Genomic DNA, 22108 nt, shown 5'->3' with positions numbered 1-22108 from the left:
ACACATCCTAATCCACTTGGACACCCTTTAGACGTTACGGACGAGGCCGTCTGCAATGGAGCTACATAACCAAGTGATCGAGTTGGTTGTCCATCCAACAGCCGCATGGGCACCAGAAATCACGACCACAGACATTCGGCAAAAGCTGGACGGGCCAGAGGGCACCAGTGACTGGTCAGAGTCTCTTCTCAACCCCAAGAATCGTATTGACAGTCTCGACGACTACCCTTCGGCGCTCTGGCGCGTGGATGGTTGTGCTGGCCTTGGCACCCAGTTTTACGCGATTCCCACATTTCTTCAGAAGATTCCCCCTATGCGTATGGACGTTTTCATTCCTGAAGACCAGACTCCTAGGATTCGGCGGCAATTAGACCTCTCAGTAGCTTTTCACACCAAAGATGGCCTCCGCTTGTCGCGACTGGCTGTGTCTCGCTTCATCGTCCGGGTCCTGCAGCACTGGACGCAGACCGAGTTTGCAGACTTTGATGCCTTCGAGCGCTTCTACACCAGCGCGCCGTTCGGGTCAAGAATCGTTTTCGAAAACCTCTCCCTTGACGTGCGGCAGGTCGATGTCAGGATCGGCCTGAATCACAATCTTGAGCGCCAGTTGATGCCGTTGTCGAGTCTAGCAAAGCTATGGGGCCCAGAAGTCGTGCTGCCAGAGGTGATAGAGTTTCAAGACCTGCACGTAGTCAAAGTCCTGCATGACAGTGTCTGTCTCGTTGAATACCAGAAGCAGCTTTTCATATTCAAGGCTCTGACTAGTGGCGCCAAATACCTCTATCATGAGCTCAAGACTCTATGCACCATGGAGCCACATCCGAACGTCATCGCTTATCCCATGCATCTGGTGCAGAAGGACTGCAAATTCGGAGGCAAAAAGGCCATCTGTGGCTTTACCACATTTTACCATGCAAAGGGCACACTCCGGGACATCTTACCACCTCTCCGCGCGCATGGCCAACTTGCGACAGAGGATCAAGTCAAATGGGCGCTTCAGCTTGCGGGTGCACTCAAACATCTACGCCAACACTCATTCGGTTATTATCCTGACCTGCGGCTCGACAACATTGTCCTTTCCGAAGGTGGAGATGTTGTGATGATCGATTTTGAACAACGGGGCGTATGGTGCGAGTTTGCCGCACCAGAGGTCAATGCCATCGAGTACATGCGCCTCATCGCGGAGCAAGAGGATTTCCCAGACAATCTCAAGGAAGCCTATCTCGACAAACTCATCGCTGTCGTGCCCGAATACGAGAGCCTACAGGCAGACAAGTACAGCAATCCCGAAAATGGTTACAATGGCGCCGGACTGGCTCTATCGCCTCGAGAGCAGGAAGCTGCCGAGGTTTACATGCTTGGTCGCGTGCTATGGTGCATCTTCGAAGGTGTCAGTGGACCTCAAAAGGCGGCAGTTTGGCAGTCATACCGCTGGGAGCCACACATTGAGTTCCCAGATTTCGAGAGATGCCCTGCAGCCATTCGGTCATTGATTGAGGACTGCACACGAGGAAGAAGGCCCCCCCTGAGCCGAACCGTAATGAGAAAAAGCAGTCGTATGGTACTCGAGGGAGCATTGCATGGTGGCCACCAAACGCCGGAGAACGTCATTGCAGCTGCGAGCGCCTTCTGGGCGAGTGAGGTTGAATTTGCGACCAAGTTTCTGGACGAAAGGGCGGCATTGAAAGCCAGAGGAGAGTTGGATGACAACTACTACGGTCGACCTGCCCTGGAAGAGGTGTTCCAACGACTTGACGACTTTAGAGCAGGTAATGCCGCGGCCAGATGAGATATGACTTGGGCCGAACCTCAGATCATACTCAAGAGCACAGCAAGGGCAAGAGGAGTAGAATGAAGCAGAGACTCAACGGGCAATGCATAAGTAGATACGCAATGGCATCAAGTCCCGTTGCCGGGACAGTGAATGCCGCACGCCTGGATTACCAAGAGTGCCTTGAGAGTCACCATCCTGGGGGCAGTCGAGATTAACCTTGCCTCGCCTTGCTTTGCCTACCTTATTCCGGTTCTGTCCGCAGTCTCCTGCTCACACACCATTTCACTCGTTAGGTTGAAGTCATACGGCTGTCGATAGTGGCATGCGGGCCTCGGAAACGGGCTGCTGCTTCGGCATGCGACCCAACGCGGGCGAAGTGCACATCAGACAACGCATGCATTGCTGCGCGAGAAAGGCGGGCAGCAGGCGGTTGTTTGAGACCAATGCGCTTGGAATGCTGTGAGCCGGAGTCTGATCGGTGAATTCGCAGCCATGTGTTGTGCTCGTGGCACGCTTATCATGTGGTGTGTGCCTGGGGCAGCGCACAGGATGACGACCCGGGCAGTCGACCGACCACGCGGGCCGGCGCTTAAGCACGGCGTGATTTGTGGGGCGCCGGCCGGCGAGAGGGGCCGGGTGGGTAACACCGGGGCCGCACACCGGGCGTTGTGATTCGACAGTTGAGCGCCGAGGCGCCGGCAACGACGTCGACGACGTCGACAACGTCCAAGAGGACGACAAGACAGAATGCCAGCCCCGAGTCTAGTTGGATTGTCGTGTGATGATGCGTGTTGGAGTAATGTGGCGCTCGCGGAGGGTAGGCGTACACAGCTTGGCATGCAGAATCGGATGCGTCGAGGCCGATTGTCATTTGCAGCACATATGAACCTGCTTGGTAACAATGATGCATGTGAACCATGCCCGCGGGTACATTGGCTGTAATAGACCATCAAGTGTATTCCCATGACTTGGGACTGATCTGCAGTTTTTCCAAATTGTCGCCGAAAGAAAAATTAATTTATATCCTGTGGGATTTATCTGAGATTGCACAATCACGTCGGCGAGCGAGGATAGCCTGCAGTACGCTGTGAGCGCTTCATCCAGGATGGGACGAGAGCCAGCCGGAGATTCTTGATGCTCGATGCTTGATGCTTGCTCGGGGTTGAACAAATTGGCCGGACAAGGATGTGTCTGCACTGGCGGGGTAAAAGCTCTGGCTTAAGCAGCGTAAGATTCACGAGGCTAGCTCGGCTGGCGGACCTCGATGCTCGAAGTCGACAGTTGGCTGCACAAACATTACTTGTCGATGTTGCATGCTGGCCGGGGTGGTTCGGGAGGCGCTTGCCGTCAGCCTTTGCCCCCTGATGGCAACGGCTCTCCTGCCGACATCATGTTGCTGCTGCTGCTGCTGCTGTTGACACGTGGGCTGAGCAGCCGGATTGGCTGAAGAACGGACGGTGGTGGGTGCTGCTCGGGAGCGCGCTGCAGAAAAGCGACGTGGTGGGATCGAGGTTTGCGCAGAGAGTCTCTGATGTTTCAGCCTCGTGTGCTCGGTTCAGAGTGCGAGGCGGACTGTCTGCCCGTCAGAGGTGGGCGTGGGGCCCGCCATTGAGCAGCAGCAGCAGCTGCTACGATGTTGGCGGTGGACCGTGCCGTGGCAGACGGAGGCAGCGGGACTGGCATGCATTACTGAAGGTGTGCAAGGGCAAAGATGGGTGATGAGTGATCGGTGGTTGCGGGCGAGGAGAGGTGGAAGAGAGGTGGAGGAGAGAGGGAAAAGCCTTGGGCCGCGAGATGGGCCGGTGCCAAGGCGGCCCGTGGTGCGGCCGGCTGGAGCACGGATTGGGGCTTTGCGGCCGTCTTTGGCGGCCCAGTGCGCCGTTGGAGACCCTTCGGGGCAGGAGCAGCCATGGCCGGGCCGCAGGAGGGGCCGCTGCCAGGCTTTTATAGTGCTGGGGGCCCGCTGCTGCGCTCTCCTCCCAAGGCAGACAACGCCCTCCACCCGTGCAAGGGCCCCTACAGTCGATCCGTCCGCTTGGGTCCTCGTCGTCGATGCCGACCTGCTGCCCTGCTGCCATTGGCTTCCTGACCGACGAGCTCCCTCCCGCAATGCATTTGCACCGTCCATCGCCAGGTGGTGATGCCATCGGCCATGCCCTGTGCTGCCCTGTGCTGCCCTGTGCTAGCTGCCTCTCCCTCCCAGAAAGAGCCTCCCCTGTCGTCGTTTGCTGGTGCCCTCCCGACTCGACTCTTTTGCCATGATGCGGGCTCGCAGCAGCGTGGCATTGCCAGTCTTGCAGTCGGCCGCCTTGCCAGGCCCGCCCGATGCACAATGGGCTACGGTGACAGCACCCTCACGATGGCCCTGCGGCCCCGGCAGGTCTCAAAGGCGGCCTCGTACGCCTGCTCCGTGGCTTCGATGCTCCGTCTCCACATCTTCTACCCGTCCCCGGGACACTTGCCATATATCATTGCCCTAAGCGTCCAGCTCTGTGCCCACTCGTTTGGTCAACACTGTCGCCTTTCATGACTCTCACCTGGCGTACTTACACATTGCCTGTCCTTCATGTCGATGGAATCACCTACTCGACGCATGAACCTTCTCTCCATTGCCGAGATGCCCTTGTCACATTTGCACGCTCAGGGCCGGGAACTCGACGTCCAGGTCGGGGCTCTCGACGATGACGGCAACACAATCTTGAGCCCGGCCGGGCTCTTGTACTCCATGAAAAACCTCAGCCGCCAGGAGAAGGACGACTTCAACGAGACATTCTTCACCGAGGACATTGATGCCTTCCAGATGGTGTTGCACGACTACTCAATGCTCCAAGACACGGCAAAGTTCGAGGTCCTCGAGCTCACTCGTCACACCATCTCCATTCCTGCGTCGCGCGGAGCTGAGCCTCGAATTTCCTCTTGCAACAAATGCGGCACCTCGGCGCACAGATGCCGAGCTGGTTTGTGGCTGTTGGACCAAATCGCCGGCCAAGTCATGGGCAACACCGTCGAGCCATTGGTCATGTCGGCTAAAGGATACGCCGAGGAACTCGGTGACATTTTTGAGGCCATCACGGACCACGACATCGATACGCTTGCCAATGGCCTGCAATGCAACGACACATACAGGTCCTGGGGCCCAGTCCCTCGCCGAGTCCAAGAAAGTCGAGAGATCCTGGCTTCCCTTCACCAGACGCCCGTCAAGATGTATCGCCAAGACCTATACGGACCGGGGGATGACGACGACGATATTGTGCAGCAAAACGACCTGGAGAAGACCATCTTTCGAATGCTTCTCCACAATGACCAGTTTTTCAAATACTTCCTCTCCGTCACGAAGCCCGACAGATGTGTCAATAACCCCTTTCGGAAACTTCAGCACAAGGCGGAATGCATCGTGGCCAAATATGTTGCGCGGGCCAGCGACGCGGACACCCAGTCCATTGGGCCGGAGAAGTCGAGACACGCAAGGTGGTGTGCAAAGAGTCTCAAGGCAGTGGTCAAGAATATCCGCGTCATCCTCACCACGGACTCCGAACCACTTGAAGACTGGCTTCTCGATAGCGCTGCCGAAGCTCTGATCCATATTTTGGACAAACTGGTGGAATTAAACGTCGGAATGAACCCGAATACGCCTTCTGGACGAGACCTCAACCTCTTCAGCTGGCTGATGGGGGAGGCAGACTCAGACTTCATTGTCGACATCCTCCATGGCCTTATCCCCAAAGAGATACTGGTCCTGCACGAGGAGAAATTGCTAGACATCCGGGACAGGCTTCAGGGCGTCCCGCAATCGTGGTACGACAAGTTTTGCAAGCTCATCGATACCGACCGCAGGTCTCGTGCACCGCCCAAGACTCCAGCAAAGCACAAGCGAGGCTCCGACGATGACGAGCGGTCCGCGAAGCGAGCGAAATGAGCCGGTGTGCTCTTCGTGCTTATGCAAGCGGGTCCAGCATTCGACAACGAGAGGTGCATGGCGCCTCGCGACTTGTGCTCACGCGAGCCCGTCCGCTTTGTTGCCTTGTCGACCAACTACCCTACTCATCCCGGCCACCACCCCCTCCTCTTCCTCATTTCCTTTCTTTACACTCGTTCCTCCTACGCCTGTTCCCAAGACTTATACGTTCAACATATACCGTCCAGCAAAAGGCCACCACCACCACCTGAATCTCACAGTTCAAATTTATAAACATCCATCCTTCCCAATCTCTCCTCTCTCTCTCTACAGTACTCAGACATCTTGGCCCGAGCCCCCCTCCCCTTTCCTCACAGCCCGAAGCTGGTTCTTCTGGGTCCAATTATACACACACACACACACAGACACACACCTGTTCCTTTCGAGCAGTCTGTCTGTTTCATATTCCATATCTCCTCCCAGCTTACCTTAGGCACGTTGCTAGCTAGCTAGCAGCTGACTGGTCCCTGTCGCCTACCACACAGCGCATGGACACGAATTGAAATAGTCAAAGCACAATTACAGTTCCGTCGCGGGATCCCCTAGCACCCTGCTCCCGTCTCTGGGCTGGGAGAGCTGTTGACCTGCCGAATGTCCAAGTGTCTCAATTTTCAATGTGACATGCTAGCACGCATATCTAGTCCACGTTGCCGTAATTTTGTCTCTAACGATGTAATCACTCGCGCAAGCTGTAAACCATCCACTTCTTCTTTCTTGTGGTTCAAGAGACACTAGGGACTAAAGAGGCTGGTCACAAATAATGAACATGCAGAATGGACTTGTGTGAGTTATAACTGATGACTAGGCTTTTATTGCCAACCGCCCCCTTTTTTTCAGTTTTCCTTGTTGAGATGCTTCAACCGAGTGAATGAGGCCCGCAATCCAGTATGCCTTATGTGTGTATGTGTGTATCAAAGAGAACAATAGAAAATGTCTGTGTCTGTCTATGTAGCCCGTCCATGGGGCAACAGCCACCCGAACGCAAAGTCTCTCCAGAAAGAAAAAAGAAATCAATCGAAATCGCTAGCCTGAACTCCTAGAAAATAAATCGCTGATATGCTGTGCTTTTGTACATCCGAGTCAAACAACCCATAAATGGAAATGCTGAATATGAAAGAAAACGAGGGATTCGTGTGACGTCAGGTTATAAGGCAACCCAGCTATAGTCACCGTCGATGTTGACCCACTGCTCCTTGACCATGGCCTTTTCCCAGCCCATCATGACAGCGAGGAGGCGGCAGCCCATCGCACTGATGGTGCACACCATCACATCACTGGTTGCACCAAGCACCGCGAGGTCCATGACGTAAGCCCTCCCAATGAAGGCTCGTAGTTTCGTCGCCTCGGGGGCTAGGCTGATCTGAGTCTGCTTGCTGGCAATGGATGGGCGACCGAGGTTCCAAAACATGACACGGAAGAAACCACCTTCCCAGCCAACAGCCTCTTCTTTGAATGGGTGCATGACGGACTTGTCGAGGACTGGTTGGACGACAGGCACTTTGCCTGCAAGCTTGATACGTTCCTGCGCACGAATAACCCCAGAAAACTCTTCCGACTCAAACACCCTCGGGTCGTCCGAGGCCAGCACTACCAGAGGCGCAGGGGCTGGTTCCACGGATTCGGGCATCGCGCGGTTATGCTGCGCGACAGCTGCCTGCTGGATCCTCTCTTTGTAGATGGTGAGGGGAATGTAGGCGCCATTGTATTGGTACTCCACGGGGTGTACGTCACCATGCCGGACGTGGACACCAATGATGGTGCTGTTGGCGGCATCGCCGTTGGTGCCATGGGTTGTCTTGAGCTTGAGTTCCTCGATTCTCTCCATGACATATGGCCTATCGTCCTTGTTGATGCGGAAGAGTGCCTCATACCCTACGCGCGCGAGGTTGAATAACGGTCGTTCCCTTTCGATGCTGTCCTGTCGGACGTCTTCGAATTGAGCCGTGAAGGCAGGTCCGAACGTGTCCCGCGCTGTACCCGCTGACACAACCAGATGGCGAGCGCCGTGTGGGCAAGGCAGCATTTCGTGCCGCGGTGGGGGAACACAATCGGCAGGAGGTGGTGGTTGAAACATTTCTGTGTATCGCCCGTACGCCCATCGAGTGTCGTCAATGAAGAAGGCTCGACCCTCCTTTTGGGCCAAACCATATGCCATCCAAAGCAGCATCAGAGTGGTGCCAAGGCCGCCATCGGCAGACTCAAGAACGAAGGTGAGGGAGGTCTTGCAGGCGGGTTTTTCCACCATGTAATCCCATGACTCTCCAATCAGGGGTTTTGCCAGAGACCTTCCGGTGGCCTTAGAAGTCTTGCTGAAGCCAGGAAGGAGGCCATGGGATTCTGCCTCGCCCACATCGACAAAATACGGGTCCCGGTAGTAGTAGCTCGCGCGAGCCTGCTGCTTGGACGTGCTTTCACCATGAAGCTCTCGGACATGAACAGCCACCTCATGGCACTGTGCACACATGTCTGCGTACTCTTGGACGCTGAGTGGGAAGGTGTGTGTGGGCGGTATCGAGACAGTCCACTTTGATCTGCCATGCACGTCGGTGACGGCAATTGGCGTTGGAAAGTCGGGCAGCTCATCCTGGCCGACCATTTCATACTCATCCTGGCTCTCTATCGCCCAGCTCATCACCGATGGAACGTGACCTACAAACCGCCGAGCGAAAAGGCTGGCGACGTACAAAAAGGCGACGAGGCTGGCGACCCAAAAGACGAAACGGAAGACTCGGCTAGGCCTGGGGGCATTGGACAGCTTCCGAGGCCGCGTGACAAGCGGAGGCGGTAAGCCTGGCGATGGTGGTGGGGAGAAGACCAGATGGTTGAAGTTGAAGCGAGAGGATGTGGACGAGAGGGGCCCTTTGTCGTTCTGATAGGAAGCAGCCCTTCTCAGATTGAGCCGCGGGGGCGCCGCCATTATTCTGGTGACGCCATCGCGGGGAAGTTCGAATTGTGCCGACATACTGAAGGTGGACTATTGGGAAAGAAGAAGTCGAAGAAAAGGTCGAGCTTGTGATGAGAGAAGGAGCGGCAGTATCAAGTTTAGGGGAGAACGTGGTTGGGTGTTTGCATGCCCGATCCGGGCGAGAGGCAATAGGCTCAGAGAATGCACCTCCAAGTGTGAGGCCGCAGTAGCGGATGATTATGGCTCTCCTTCAACATGGACCGGCTGAAGGAACGACGAGGAACTGCTCAGGAGTGTGACCAAGAAAGAGAACAAGGCAAAGGCAAATATTTCGAAGAGATGCTGGTGAAAGTGAGAGCCAGAAAAGCTGACGGGGCGATGCCCAAAAGGATCTCCAAGCAGAGGTGATGGGCCAAGAGGCTGGTCGCGCAAGGGCCGGGTACTGAGCAGGACAGAGGCCTATGCGGGAGGCGAGACAGTGCAGGACAGATCGTCGCCTGAAGGAGGAGGTGATCGGACAGGCACAGGACGGCTTGCCGGCGGTGGCTTATTGCATTTCTTTGGCCAGTCACACCAAGTTGATGGGGTGGAAGTTGTTACGGATGTCCTGCCGGACGGGGCACAGACGAAGAGCGACGACTGTAGGACGAGGAGAAGGGTAGCGGAGACGAGACCCAGCTCTTTGATCTGGAAGGAAAAACCTCTATGGGCGATGAGACCTCTGTTTGACGGGGACAGACAAGTCACAAGCGCAGGAACGGGCGGCTTTGGCAGATGACGAGTGTCGATCTCTGGTGGGCTCGGGACGTGGTAGAGCAGGGGTCAGTGGCGATCAGAACCAGGTTGAAATGTAGTCTGGCGGGCGGGTGGAGATGCGATTTTGTGCTTTTGGCAATGACCTGCCAGCCTTAGCGATAGAGAGAAGAGAGAAGAGAGAAGCGAAAAAATGATGCAGAGAGAACGAGACGAAAGAGACAGCACAAGGCGGCAGAGAGAGCACAACCGGGCCAAGAGGGCGTGTGCGGATGGGGAGAAGAAGAAGACGACGAGGAGGAGCAGGAAACAAGCAGCAACAATGACGGGATAAAGTCGAAACAAGAAGCAAGCAGATAGACACGCCGCGGTGCACTCAGAGAGACTCAAGAAAGGACCTCGTCCGTCGCATGGACTCAAGGCGGAAGGAAGGAAGGAGCAGCCCCGCGGGCCAGGACCTGCCTGGGCTGGCTGGCAACAGATAGACTTGGTTGACGCATGTGCCTTGACGCTAACGTTACGGGCCAAGTGCAGCGTCCTGCCGGGGTCCGCCGTGATTCGCCCACGGCGGCGCGAGATGGATGGCACCGGCCGCCGACGAAACACCCTCTCGACCATGACCCCGTCAATCCGATTCATCCCATCGTGCGCCGGCCTGCTCGGTGCTGCTCCATTGTGTGGTCCGCCTGCTTGGGCGGCTGGTGCAGTAGCCCCTCGACCCATCCGTCATCCATCCCTCTTGCTGTCTCCACTGCCGCCATGCTATGGGCATGGGAAAAGAGCTCCTCAGCTGCCGGACACGGGGCGAGTCGACGCAGATCTCGCAGAGGCGATGCATGGCTGGCTGGCTGGCCGAGATGGGGATTCGCCATTCGCTGCAACCCATGCCACGGGAAAAGAACAATGGGCAGGCCAGAAAAGAACAAAGATGGGCGCCGGTCAGGAACAAGGGCCGCCGCTTGGCACACTCTGAAACGCGCTAGGCCGGGGCTCGCTGACAGCCAGGGCCCTCACCTTGGGGGCACCCGTCAAGTCACAACCCGCGCCCCCGGATGCCACGTACAGTACTGTCAGCCACTCACTCACGCGGAACAACTGCGCGCCACCAGTCAGTCCCGGAGCAGGACCCCTTTTCACATCAATCGTCTCCCCCCTCTCTCTCCCGCCACGAGATCAACAGCGCACAGGTCAGCATACAGGAGGAGCCCCCAAGGTACGGCTATGTACCGAGTGAGCTGTACAGAAACACCCGCCCGGCAAACCCCAACCCAGGACCCATCATCTAGCGCCCATCACCAACCAGCTCCTCGGCGACACAACAACAAAAGTCATTCGGAGTTTGCCCATCCTCATTTCCCCAATGTCCGGGGGCCCTTTTCAGCTTTCACTCTGGCACCATGGGCGCCACCACAGCAGTGATCCCTGCTTGACGTCATTCCCGCAACATCGCGGCTCTCTCCTTCTGTTCCCCCCGGTACATACCTAGGTACATTCTTGCGTGCTCACTCAATGTACTTGTAATTTTGATCCCACTCCAGAAACCAAATCCCCCTCTCATCATAAGCACGCACCATCCAGAAGGATCAGCGGATCAGGGAGTCACAAGACACATGATTCACCGCGTGCCTGTGAGGGTCCACCCAAAGAATGCGGCCTCGCTTTCTACAGTACCTAGGTGATGAGTCCCCCATGCTCATCCATGGCTTGAGCTTGGACCAATACTCCGTGGACCGCGGTAAGGCTCATGCATTTTTTGCTCGAGAGGCCCGGCCGGTTCCCAATCCTTAGTGCAGCGCGCCGCGTCCGAGCACACTAACACCTAGTACGCCACACAAAATCCGGGACCCGGGGCCCTGCTTTGTGGGGGGGAACTGTGTAGCGTGATGAGACCCCGATACACGAGAGGGACTTGCGCGAATTATTCTGACGTAAGGTCCGTGGACATTCTCAAAAGGCATCTGCATGGCACATATGTATATATGAGTATAAAAAGTGTACATACATGGCTCGGCCTCGAGCGCAAAAACCCAGTAGTCTTGGGGGAGCAGCGCTAGATCCACAATCGCTGGCTACGCTGTGTAATTATCATACTGCCACCGACCAACCGAACCGCCTCTACAAGAGAGAAGAAAATTTGCCAGCGATAAGAGGTACAATGTGAAGAGGGTATAGCACACCAAAAAAGAAAATCAAAAAGGGACCAAAGCCGTCCCTCCAAAGAAAAAAAAAACGCCAGATGCCTCCTTGAAATCAGTCAAAGCGTCGCCGGCATGCTGTCGTCCGCATGCATCGTAATGTCCTGATACCACGCCCATGATCGCATCCATCACTCGGCCTGATCTGCAGACGACTCTGTGCGCAGTACAGGAGAGCGAGATGCCTCGCGTAATGGTTGGAGACCGAGCACGTTGTGCGCCCCAACACCGTCTGGTCGCCGATCCGCAACCACCCGAACACTCCCACGGGAGCCTCGCACAAGGTGACCAGTCTCAACCCGATCCTGAATCATCTCGTCGAGAATGCGACTCATCTCATCGACGCTCTTCGTCCGCATGCTTCGTGGCGACTGTGGCACACCGCCCATGACCGGTGGGTCAGGCAGTGCCCCTTGTGGTGGCGGGCTAGCGGCTCCTTCGTGCAGCAGCGAGTGTCGTGCTTCGGCCTTGAGGCTCTCTAGACGAGGACTCTCGATACCCTCGGCTGCGTCCCGCGACCGTGCAGCACTGCGCAGAGCCGTCAACATCCGATCCTTGTCTTCAAGTCGAGCGCGCAATTCGGCAATTTCTGAATCCTTCTCCTTGAGAATCGCCGAGACGCTGTGATCCTCGCCAACCATGATGCTCTTGTTCGGGGACGCAAAGCCTAGAGACGTTCGTGAAGAGCTGGCTCGTCGGGCTTGCAAAAGCCGCTTCTCGAGTGTCGCAATATACCGCGTCTTGTCCGCCAAGTCCGACTGCAGTGCCTGATTTTGTGCCTGCAAAGTCGCCATGCCGTCGCCAAACTCACCCAGGCCATCATCGTCCTCATTCGACCCAGGCTCACCATCACTGGAATGCCGGGGGCCAATCGACTTCCGGCCGATGGTTGACGACGACGACGCAAGGGATCCTTTTCTTTCGAGCCCAGATTTGCCACTGCTTGTAATGGTCGAAGAACGCATCGACGATGCAGAGTACCGTGGATGTATGCCAAGAGCGCTATATGTTCCGCTTGCATTCACTCCGCTCGATTTCGAGCTCAAGATGAGCCTGTTCAGATGTTCGATGCGCTCCTTGAGCGCGGTGCGAGCGAGCTGCATCTCGAGAATCTGCTCTTCATGCCGCATTTCCTGTTCCTTTTCGCGGGCCTTCTCCTCCTCTTCGTCCTTCTCCTTGATTGCATCGTCTGTCTTGCCACCCTGGTTCTTTGATTGCGTCTCCAGCTGACCACGCAACTCGAGGATTTCCATGCGATATCTTTCAAGGAGCACGCGAGCACCGCCCTCCCCGCCAACACCAAGGGCTTCCTCAGCACGCTTGGCGTGACTGACAATGTTGTTTTTCGCTCTCGAAGCAAACTTGAGAGTGTTCAGCGTCTCGGCAATATGAGTATTCGCGGTGGTGGAGCTACCAGCAGCCCCAGTGGCGATTGTGCAGAGGATGCTGACGAGAGAGTTACCCGACAGTGCGCCTTGCAGCAGTCTTGTCAGCTTGCTATCTCTGTACGGCAGGTGCTTTCCATCCTTGTCCGCAGATTTTCCGTCCTTGTGTTCTGATAACCTTGAGATGACGGTGCCCAAAGTCAGCAAGCTCTTGTTGATATGTGAGCCCTCCTGGCGGCGTTCTTTCGTCTCGGCCGCTTTCTCCGAACCAGCAAGATCGATCAAGCTCAGGGTGCTAACTCGGACACCGCCCGGGAGGACTCCAGAACGTTTGCTGTCGCTGCCTGGCACACCCGGTGTCCGCTCACGGCTTTCCACAACGATCTGCACGACTGCGTGACTTCGAGAACTGCGGGCATTGAACTGAGTGCTGGCGGTCCTCCGAGCCTGGTCACCACGAGCAATCACTCGCAATAGCTGCGTAGGGCTCTGGACAATTTCCTCCTTCAGAGGTGTAGCGTAGACACCTCGCTTGCTGTCCTCTCTCAGCTTGATGTCTTCCTCCACGCCCATGCTGAGCAAGTCATGGATTTTCTCGTTGTAGATCTCCAGATAGCTGACGCGAAGTAGAAACTCTCGCGAGGGCGTCTCGCGGATATACGAGAAGATATCGGTGATGGCCAAAGGAATGACACCCGGCGACGAAGCTGTGCCCTGCATGGAGAATGTCTTTCCTGTGCCGGTCATACCGTAAGCGAATACCGTGCCATGGTAGCCTTCCATGACGCGACGCACCAGGCGCTTGGCGCTGTGGTCGTAAACTCTGCTGTTGTCGTCATGGGTTGAGAACACATTGTCTGGGATAAGATCAGTATTGCGGCGACAACGATACACAAGTGACGGTTTGCAGCATACCGTAATAATAATCACCCCCTTCCTTCCCACGATAAGCGACCAGTGACCGGCGGTTGTCGACCATCCACTCTCCCTCAGGGCGGCCATTGTTGCCGCCGGCATCGGGCCGTACACGCACGCTGACGATGACATTGCCTTTGCCGTCCAAGCCTTTCGAGGTGCGCTTGTCGTTTGTTGGTGTTATGCTTGGATCTGCAGGCTCGTCAAACGTAGTAGCAGATGTGGAGTACGAGTCTTGTGCCGACGAGCTCCGGCTCTGTGTAGGCGATCCAACACTTATGAGACCATCTGATACGCGGTTGCCGGCTCCACTCCGAATCAATTTACTCTCTCCACTGCTGTTGAGCAGTGAGGGGTTCCCAGACGAGCTGGTGCTAAGCTTAGAAGCCTGAGGCGTTCGCGACTTCCGCCCTGGGGTAACAGATCCCGAGAGGGGACTCGGTGGGAGACTCGGCATTCGGCTAGGAGGGTGAGGGAAGGAGCTGATGCTAACTGCCTTTCTCAACGTCCTCTGTGGTGCTGGAGTGGCGATGTTCGCTTTAGATGTTGGCAAAGCCGTGGTGGATGCGGATGCAAGCGTGGGAAGGCTAGGCACTGCGCCCGAGGGCGATCTCAAAGATTTCGTCGGCGTCGCAATTCCACCTGTGCTCTTGCGGGACTTGGCCATGGGAAGAGCTGGGAGAGCGCCCGCAGGTGGCTTAGTGGACTGCCGGGGTCGGGGAAGTGTTGTCGCCATGGTTGGTTTTTCTTTTTTCGTAATAAGCTCGTTATTCGTTGGCAGAATGGGTGCCCGTCTACTCGTTGGAGGGCCCGCCCACTTGAATCACTAATCGATCAACCAGCGCCGGATGGTGGAACAATCAAAGCGGCCACATCACAACCATTCCGGCTGACCAAGAGACGCGTGTGCGCGAGATTCGAGCGAGGTGCAAAACGCTTTCGGGTACAATGGTAGTGGTCTTGAAAACCAACAGCAACGATGTCGGAGGCTGTCCAGGAGATCGAGGTCAAAAGAGAAGGTACTGCGTAACACGGCATGGTCAGCATCTGAATCTGCCGCTCCAGGAAGTGCATGAATTTTCGATGCTCTTGGCCAGACACGTGTATGCCAACACATCTGACCTCCTGCAGAGAACGAGAATGAAGTATGCCTCGGCCTTTCGCAAGCAGGGAACAAAGAGGTACTTACACCACGTCGTGGATCGTTGGGCGTCGGGAGGTCTGTGCCGGGTTGTTGCTTTTTTGTGTGACGGCCTACTGGTTCTGGGTTGTGCTTATGCAGGAAGCACTCTGCAGCTGTGAATGAAGTCGTTTTTGAAGAGGACTCTGAGCCACAAAGGAGCACTGGGTCAGATGCTGCGGTGGTGTGTGGCACCAGAGTAGCATGGAGCGTAAGCCGTGCCGCGCCAGTTGAGACCAAGGGGGCGATTTCGAGTATCGTGCGAGCAGAGGAGCGCGATCGTGGGGTGCAGCGGCGAGGGCGAGGGCGATCTTGTTGGTGGTGAATGACCGGCTGGACAACGAGGTGGACGGCGAGATTCCAACTTGAACGACACGAAGCGAGAGGGCGCGTGGGCACCTTAGGACGCCAGGGTTGTCGTGACGCTGGGCTCGTCTACGCCAGTGGGCAGGTGGGAGAGCGACCAGACCGGGGCAGTGCCGGCAACACTTGATGGCCTGATGAGACCGAGCAAATCAGACAGCGGCCTTGGACGGCCTTGGAGTCTACAGCAATGTGCTTGCAAGATGGGCCATGGGGAGCCAGGGGGCAGAGGGCAAGGGTTGGATCGAGTGGGTGTGCGCCGGCACGGATGCCCCTGATATCCTGGACGGTCGCTCGCCAGGGTGGGCCGGGCAGAAAGTGGCAGGCCGCGATGAAGCGAGGCGGGCACTGGTGTGGTTGATATTTCGAGCGGATGCGCAAAGTGGCGCTGGCGGGTGGGCGGGAGGAGCTGGGAAGCGTGCACAAGTGGGGAGACTGGTCGAGAGGGCTAGGGCCGTGATGGGCTAGCGCTGGGCGTGGCCCATTGAACCCTCCAGTCGCGCCTGCCGTTGTTTCTCCCCACGCAAATCTTAAACCTCTCGCGAGCCATGCGAGGCTAAGGACACGCGGCGGCAATCTTGCGACTCACGAAAACCCCGACGCGACTAGCCATGGCGACGGAGCTCAGGACAACAGAAGCCATGGGCAGCGTGGCAAGCATCGGACGCCTGGGCAGATGAGTTGGGCAACTCAGTGCCCACGCCCGACCTGCTGTACTGCGTAGGCCGGCATCACTGGACCCCAGCGTTTCATCAGGACCCCCAACCTCATCACAGATGAGCCGTCAGGGATTAGGATGGGGGCTTGATGGATGTAAGATTTGCACCGCAGCCCCTTTTTGCGTCGTCCAACCGGGTCCACCAGAGCGCTGCAGGCTAGTCTGGGGTCTGCACAGTCTCCCGATAATTACAGTTTGGTCCCATACAAATCACTGCAGGCCATGCAGGGCTCAATAGTCACGATGCTGGTAGGTACACAACCAGAGGACGCGACGAATGTGCTGATTGTCAGTCTTTGAGAGCAATGGCTCACATCGACTACGTGCCCCGGGGCCGACCTGCCTTGTCTCTCCCCGAGGATGGCATCTGGCACGCCTGGCAATACAGGCATCTGTCAAGCTCGAACATGAGTGCCACAGCCTCAGACATCGTCCCAACCTGAGGTGAGGGAAGACGGCCGACGACCCTGTATGCCAACGCTCTCCAGCTCATCGGCTTCTGGGCTTTTGAGCAGGCTTGGTCTCAATTCCCTCTGTAGACTTACGTCAGGCTCGCATGGGCATCATTCGTCCACCTACAACCAATCGCCCCTTGACTCGCTACGGCTTGCCCATCACGTCAAGTCCGATCATGCTTGTCTCAAAAGTTAGACAACGAGGACTTTGCAGGCCTACGGGAGCCCGCGCATCATCAGCCCGGTACATGGCCAGCGCGGCATTGCTCCCATGTTATCACTGGCCCTGCAACCCTACTCACAGACGATGCGCGTCAGCCTTGCATGGCTCCGAGACCCTCTTGTCCGGAAGTGCGTGCTCGAGATGAGATGCCATGCTTGGTGGCTGCCCGGCAGCAGCCGTGCCACTTACGATCCCTTGTCGAGGCTAGGCAGGGTTTATCACGAGACTCAGCATGAACTGATGTTGAGACACCCGGGACTTTACTTTATGCAAGTCGCAACGGCCTCAAGCCGTGGGCTATGTATGGCGAACCACTATTCAGGCTGCGTGCGACTGTATCAATAAGTCCCCGTCGACATCCCTGGGTGTCTTGCATACAAGACCGGGTTTTTGCAACATGATAGTCTGGGACCTGCATGTCCATGCCCTGGATCTGCTGCATGCGCGGGAGCTACTTTACGCGCATGTCGCAGTCAACTCTGTCGAATGCGACCCACATGTCTCCCGCCGTGGTTCCAGGCAGCCTTTGCCAGCTTACTGGTATTGACGCCCGTCACTCAACGGCTGCTGATGGTTCTGTTCACGCAGCGGCGCGATTGTGCTCAGTGGTGCAGGCGGGCTGAACGGAAGCCTCAAGTTTGCGAGTCGCCGCTCGCTCAATCTGATCAAGAAGGAATAGTCCGATATGCCTCGGGATATTGCTTACAAATTTTGCTTGTCAAACGTACCCCGGCAATATCATATGCGGGTGATAATTGACAGTTGCACTCTGTCTGCGTCGCGATATGTCGTCAGAGCACTACATATAATTGGATAACTAAGTCGCATTCTCTGAGGTGTAGCCGAGACCTGTCAATGCGCAGGAACACGTCAACAGCGGTCTCTTTCCCCGAGAGACCATTATTCTGGAAATAAACCTGAGCTCGGAACCTGGTAGTACGGTTACATACAGGAAGGTCTTGGTTGGGGCGAGTCACGAATATCGAAGCAAACCTATTGCCTTGACACACATCCTCTATCGAGTCGGTATGTCGACCTTCTGTGCGTTCGAGCTTCGGGTCCACAGAACATCACTCAGAGTAATGGCCGGCGAGCCATCGTGCAGAATCAGTATGGGTAGTTTCGAGTGTCTCAGATGTGCGATCTCGACAGCTAGCTCTCTGCACCTAGCAATCCTTCAGGCTCGGCGACGCATACCGCTCGGCGACAATGAACTCACAGCTCTCTAGCTTCACGCTGGTGTTCGTGCCTACGGGATTTGCTCCGGCTCCCCTCGAAACTTCTATCCACTGAATAGATCTCGACCGGGAAGTAAAAGCACGGAGCAAGGTCTGAACGTCTGACAACACATTCACTAGCAATAATAGTGCGCGCTTCGGCTATAAAGACTAAACATGGTGACGTTGGTGTTGTCCCACCGTCAGAGTCCAGAACGAGGCGGAATCGGCCATCAGAGGAGGATGGGAAAGTCAATCGTCCATCCGGCACAGCATGACCATGTGGTGCTTTGTGGAGCCAGTTCCTGCTGGAGAAACCAAGCTGTAGATGAATTACTGGGATGACTCCTCATCCACAAGGTCTGTCTATTTTCTCGATCGTCGTCACGGCGAGCCCGCACGGTAGCACGTCCGAGTATGCAGAATGCCTTGCCGCTGAGATATTCCAGGAACGCCCCGCTGTCCTGAGTCTGGACGCGCTCTGCTGTGTTGTAATGACGGAGGGTGGGTGTCTCAGATCATCAGCACAGCACATCACGCCGCCATTGCATGCGAGCGAGCAAGCTGGAACACACTACGACCCGACGCCGGAAGTCCGACTCGTTCTCTCAGCGCTTTCCGCATTCGGCCACTTCACCACGAGTGCGCCCACCACCTGACAACGAAACATGCCGCGGAGCCCACTCCGCTCACAGTCCCGCCCAATGCCTTGCTGCAACGACTCGAGGGTGTCTGGACGATGCCTCTCGCCCGGTCCTGTCCTGTTGCCCGCCCATCTCTAGCTCTTTTGTAATCGCCTAGAACTGTCTAGGCTCCCGATGATCTCTAGAGCGAGTTTAGAAATCAACTGGGTGCTGAATTGTGCCCGTCGTCAACTCAACTGCAACATGCCATGCTCTCTAGGAGCCCACTCAGGAATTATGCTCCTTCACACAACCCACGCACACTCTGCTTTTGGGGAAATGCCCCGTCGTACTTTGATACGCGGGCCGGGTTTTCACCTGATGTTTTGCTACGCGCCATGCGAACATTTCATCACATACCTCTCACACTCTCTCTCTCTTGATACGTGGCCGGATCAGGTCATGGCCGGTTCTGATGCAACGTGTATGACTATCTAGTGCAGACGCCCATTCAGATTCAAGAGCTCGTGCTTCGTGCTGGGTAGATTGTAACGTTGAAACGCTACTTCGGGCATGTATGTCTATCAACCCTTGGTCTCTTCTCTAGCTCGCGAAGGACTCTGTACAGACAATCGTTCCCACAGGATAATAGCTTCTTCGTCGCCCTTTGGAACAGGTCGTCACCTGCCCGACAGAGCACGGACACCCCTCCCCACACTTCCCGTCTCAAACACCTCAACGAGCCCAGACCCTACAGCCTCCTGGAGCACCCAGTCGAAGGCCAGGCCGTCGAACTGGCGCCACTTTCTCGTCTGGCCTGGCAAGATCCCCGCGAACTCGCGCCGGGACCGCTTGGCCGCGTACCGCGGCTCGTCCTTGGAGATCCCGCCGTCCCAGCGGTCCCGCAGGACCGACTCGGGCAACTCGCGGAACTTGCTGTTGGCCTTGGTCAGCAGTGCGACCAGGTGCTCGAGCGCAGACGAGACGAGCTTCAGGAACGTGCCGTTTCCAGGCACGGCGAGCTTCAAGTCTGTTGCGCTGGCGGCGGCGCCGTGGTGGTGGTGGTGGTGGTGCTGCGATGAGCCGCCGGCGCTTCCGCCAGCCATGTACACGGCTGCTTGCCCACCCACTGCGCCCAGCGATCCCGTGGCCTGCCGCGAGACGACCTCCAGAGACGTCAGCGTGCCTTTGTCTTCCGGGCGCGAGTACAAGTTCATAGTCTCGGACATGGAGGCAAAGCTGGTCGCCCCGATGTGGTGGCTGGTCAAAAACCCGCATTTGATCAGATGGTCGACGTCCTTCGAGGTGAGACACGATCCGGCGTCGATCGTCTGTCGACCGGGGTTCTGCCTGAGATGCGCGAGGAAGCTGGCCTTCGTGTCGTCCCCCAGCGACGGCGAGTCCTGGACCAGCTGCGCAAACTCGGTCGCGAGGAGCAGCGTGTCGCCAATGTCGCCCCTGCGCGCGACCACGATGCGCAGCAGGAACCCAGACCTCACGAGCTCGGCGATCTCGCGCTCGACGGCGCTGGGCGAGCATGTCAGCAGCGCCTGGATGTGCGAGACGCTGACGATCCGGGGCAGGTTCTTCCTAAAGTTGAGGACCTCGCTGATCTTGACGCTGCCCATGCCGGCCGCCTGCTCCGGGACGGGCGAGAACATGTGGGCGCGGATGTAGTGGATCGCCTGCGAGGTGTCGCGGAGGTTGAGGTCGGTGGCGAGCGCGCGGACGAGGCCATGGTCATCGAGCTTGTCGTCGAACAAATCATAGTCGTCGTCGTAGTCGTCACCCTTCGAGGTGGTGGTGGTGGTAGTCTTGCCTGTGTGCTTGGCTGCTGGCTTGCTTCGGGGAAGAGATGCCGTCCATGATGACGAGGAGGTTGTGGATGGTCTTTTCGCGGAAGGCTTCTTAACCCGGCCGGATCCTCCGAGGATCTTTCGCAGACTCATGGCCGTGGGTCGCGTACATCTGGAGGCCCGTTGCGCACCAACAAGAACGTTTGCGACAAGCAGAGCGACAACGATTTCAAGGATGCGAGCTGGGCAAGTGGCAATCGATGTAGTAGCAGCCTACTCGGAGTGGCGACGGTCTGCCGGCAGTGGAGCCGCGAAGGGCGCGCCCATTTGCTGACACAAACTTGCAGCCAAGCGACACGCCATTGCGCCCGGGCCGGAAGCGTCCATGTCAAGATTGGCAGGTGTACATCACTTGGTCGCATTACAGAGACTCTGAACCATAGATACAATCACGGGATTGTCAGAGAGTGCGAGCTGCGGGTGAAGGCCCAGTCCGTGAAGGCGTGGGCTTCCAGATGTGAGGAGAGGAAGTGCATGTGGCCGAGATTAACCATAGGAATGCCAATACTTGGTAAAGATGACTGGACTCCCTCAAACGAACGGCAGTGCGATACTCTGGCACAGGATTCCACCTGGGAGACGGTGAGAAGCCGCCTCTTGGGAGTTTCACATCAGATGCGAGAATCAGAAGTGCGTGATTGAATGTGAGGAAGAGAAGAAGAGGAAGAAGACCGCCGCGTAAAACTTTTCGAGCAGCATATTTACCAGCACCAGAGCCCGTCCCCACTTCAAACAGACACACCCGCCACTCCTGGACACGACACGCCGCTCAGCGCTGACCACCTCTGCTCCCAACTTACAACTGCCAATGCACTCGGCTTGAGGCACTCATTCATTTATATACACTGGCCAGGAGTGTCTCCAAAGAGGCAAGGAGAGGCGCACGCTGGCCGGCACCCATATCTTTTTTGCTTAATTGTACAAAGTCCTGTGCACTTTGGCACTTGGCTAGCTGCTCGCCCATGAAGACGCCCAGTCCAATCTGCAGGGGACGCCGATTTCGCATAAGGTTGGTTTGGCCATCAGGGTGCTCCATAGTCCACTTCTGGTGTCTGGCTCCCACGATTCTCACCCCGCAAAGGACGGCCTGCCGTTCTGCGGCACTTGCCTCAGCTTGATCTGTGTCATGTGTCCGCTGGGAAAAAGGGATATATCGTTGTCGACACAATGACTGGATCTGCACGTGTAGCTGGCGGGCCGCGTGATTGGCCGTGGCCGGGCACCCTCAGCGTAGCGGGCAGCGGTCTCGTGCACAGGTTGGCGTCCTCCATTGCCTACCAAGTACGTAGCTAAGGCATCACCTACATGCGCGACGTGCAGATTCTCATCGCGTGCCCCCCCGGGTGCCCGCCTGGGTGCTCATGACTAGGGGACAATGGGCAGGATGGAATTCTTGGGACGGAGTATATAAGAGCCTGGCTTGCGGCCTGCGGATTCCTGACGATGCGCTTTTTGGCTTTCTAGGAAAAGAGAGGGAAGGCGCCCCCGCGAGCCACACACTGCACGCGGCAGTCAGTGAACTTACCTAACCTCGCAGCGCTAGACGCCGTCCGCCTTGCCGCCCCAACCCTCCCCTCAGCCCGCTACTGCA

At 56.8% G+C, this 22108-nt stretch overlaps 6 protein-coding genes across 6 annotated transcripts; 2 read left to right on the top strand and 4 right to left on the bottom strand.

Annotated features, from left to right (window-relative positions):
- Nucleotides 1-55: 55 nt before the first annotated feature.
- Nucleotides 56-1789, top strand: B0I36DRAFT_360549 (uncharacterized protein; the record flags this gene model as incomplete). Its single annotated transcript, XM_046158327.1, has 1 exon — nucleotides 56-1789. The coding sequence occupies one exon, from the start codon at nucleotides 56-58 to the stop codon at nucleotides 1787-1789; it is 1734 nt and encodes a 577-aa protein (XP_046015216.1).
- A 184-nt stretch (nucleotides 1790-1973) lies between these two features.
- B0I36DRAFT_88440 (uncharacterized protein) lies at nucleotides 1974-2889 on the bottom strand. Its single transcript, XM_046163514.1, has one exon. It carries the CDS (start codon nucleotides 2737-2739, stop codon nucleotides 2158-2160), a length of 582 nt encoding a protein of 193 aa, XP_046015215.1. The 5' UTR covers nucleotides 2740-2889; the 3' UTR covers nucleotides 1974-2157.
- A 1451-nt stretch (nucleotides 2890-4340) lies between these two features.
- Nucleotides 4341-5690, top strand: B0I36DRAFT_346956 (uncharacterized protein; the record flags this gene model as incomplete). The annotated part of the gene is made up of 1 exon (XM_046156516.1): nucleotides 4341-5690. One exon carries the CDS (start codon nucleotides 4341-4343, stop codon nucleotides 5688-5690), a length of 1350 nt encoding a protein of 449 aa, XP_046015214.1.
- A 1183-nt stretch (nucleotides 5691-6873) lies between these two features.
- Nucleotides 6874-8691, bottom strand: B0I36DRAFT_360547 (uncharacterized protein; the record flags this gene model as incomplete). The annotated part of the gene is made up of 1 exon (XM_046158326.1): nucleotides 6874-8691. One exon carries the CDS (start codon nucleotides 8689-8691, stop codon nucleotides 6874-6876), a length of 1818 nt encoding a protein of 605 aa, XP_046015213.1.
- Nucleotides 8692-11550: 2859 nt separating this feature from the next.
- On the bottom strand, nucleotides 11551-14793 carry B0I36DRAFT_88412 (kinesin motor domain-containing protein). Its single transcript, XM_046163511.1, has 2 exons — nucleotides 13883-14793; nucleotides 11551-13824 (listed from the first exon to the last, which is right to left on the bottom strand). The coding sequence occupies exons 1-2, from the start codon at nucleotides 14616-14618 to the stop codon at nucleotides 11714-11716; spliced, it is 2847 nt and encodes a 948-aa protein (XP_046015212.1). The 5' UTR covers nucleotides 14619-14793; the 3' UTR covers nucleotides 11551-11713.
- A 4548-nt stretch (nucleotides 14794-19341) lies between these two features.
- On the bottom strand, nucleotides 19342-20610 carry B0I36DRAFT_346953 (serine-threonine protein kinase 19-domain-containing protein; the record flags this gene model as incomplete). Its single annotated transcript, XM_046156515.1, has 1 exon — nucleotides 19342-20610. One exon carries the CDS (start codon nucleotides 20608-20610, stop codon nucleotides 19342-19344), a length of 1269 nt encoding a protein of 422 aa, XP_046015211.1.
- Between the last annotated feature and the right edge of the window lie 1498 nt (nucleotides 20611-22108).

The sequence above is a fragment of the Microdochium trichocladiopsis genome (assembly GCF_020744255.1).
Source record: "Microdochium trichocladiopsis strain MPI-CAGE-CH-0230 chromosome Unknown B0I36scaffold_3, whole genome shotgun sequence".
Taxonomy (NCBI): domain Eukaryota; kingdom Fungi; phylum Ascomycota; class Sordariomycetes; order Xylariales; family Microdochiaceae; genus Microdochium; species Microdochium trichocladiopsis.
Note: the sequence above shows the minus strand (reverse complement) of the source record. Positions and strands in the feature narration are given on the sequence as shown.

Coding starts and splice junctions, on each gene's coding strand:
- B0I36DRAFT_88440 (XM_046163514.1), bottom strand. CDS start 2,739: ATGGGAATACACTTGATGGTCTATTACAGCCAATGTACCCGCGGGCAT.
- B0I36DRAFT_88412 (XM_046163511.1), bottom strand. CDS start 14,618: ATGGCGACAACACTTCCCCGACCCCGGCAGTCCACTAAGCCACCTGCG. Junction 13,825..13,882: donor AGGGGGTGATTATTATTACG/GTATGCTGCAAA, acceptor ATCTTATCCCAG/ACAATGTGTTCTCAACCCAT.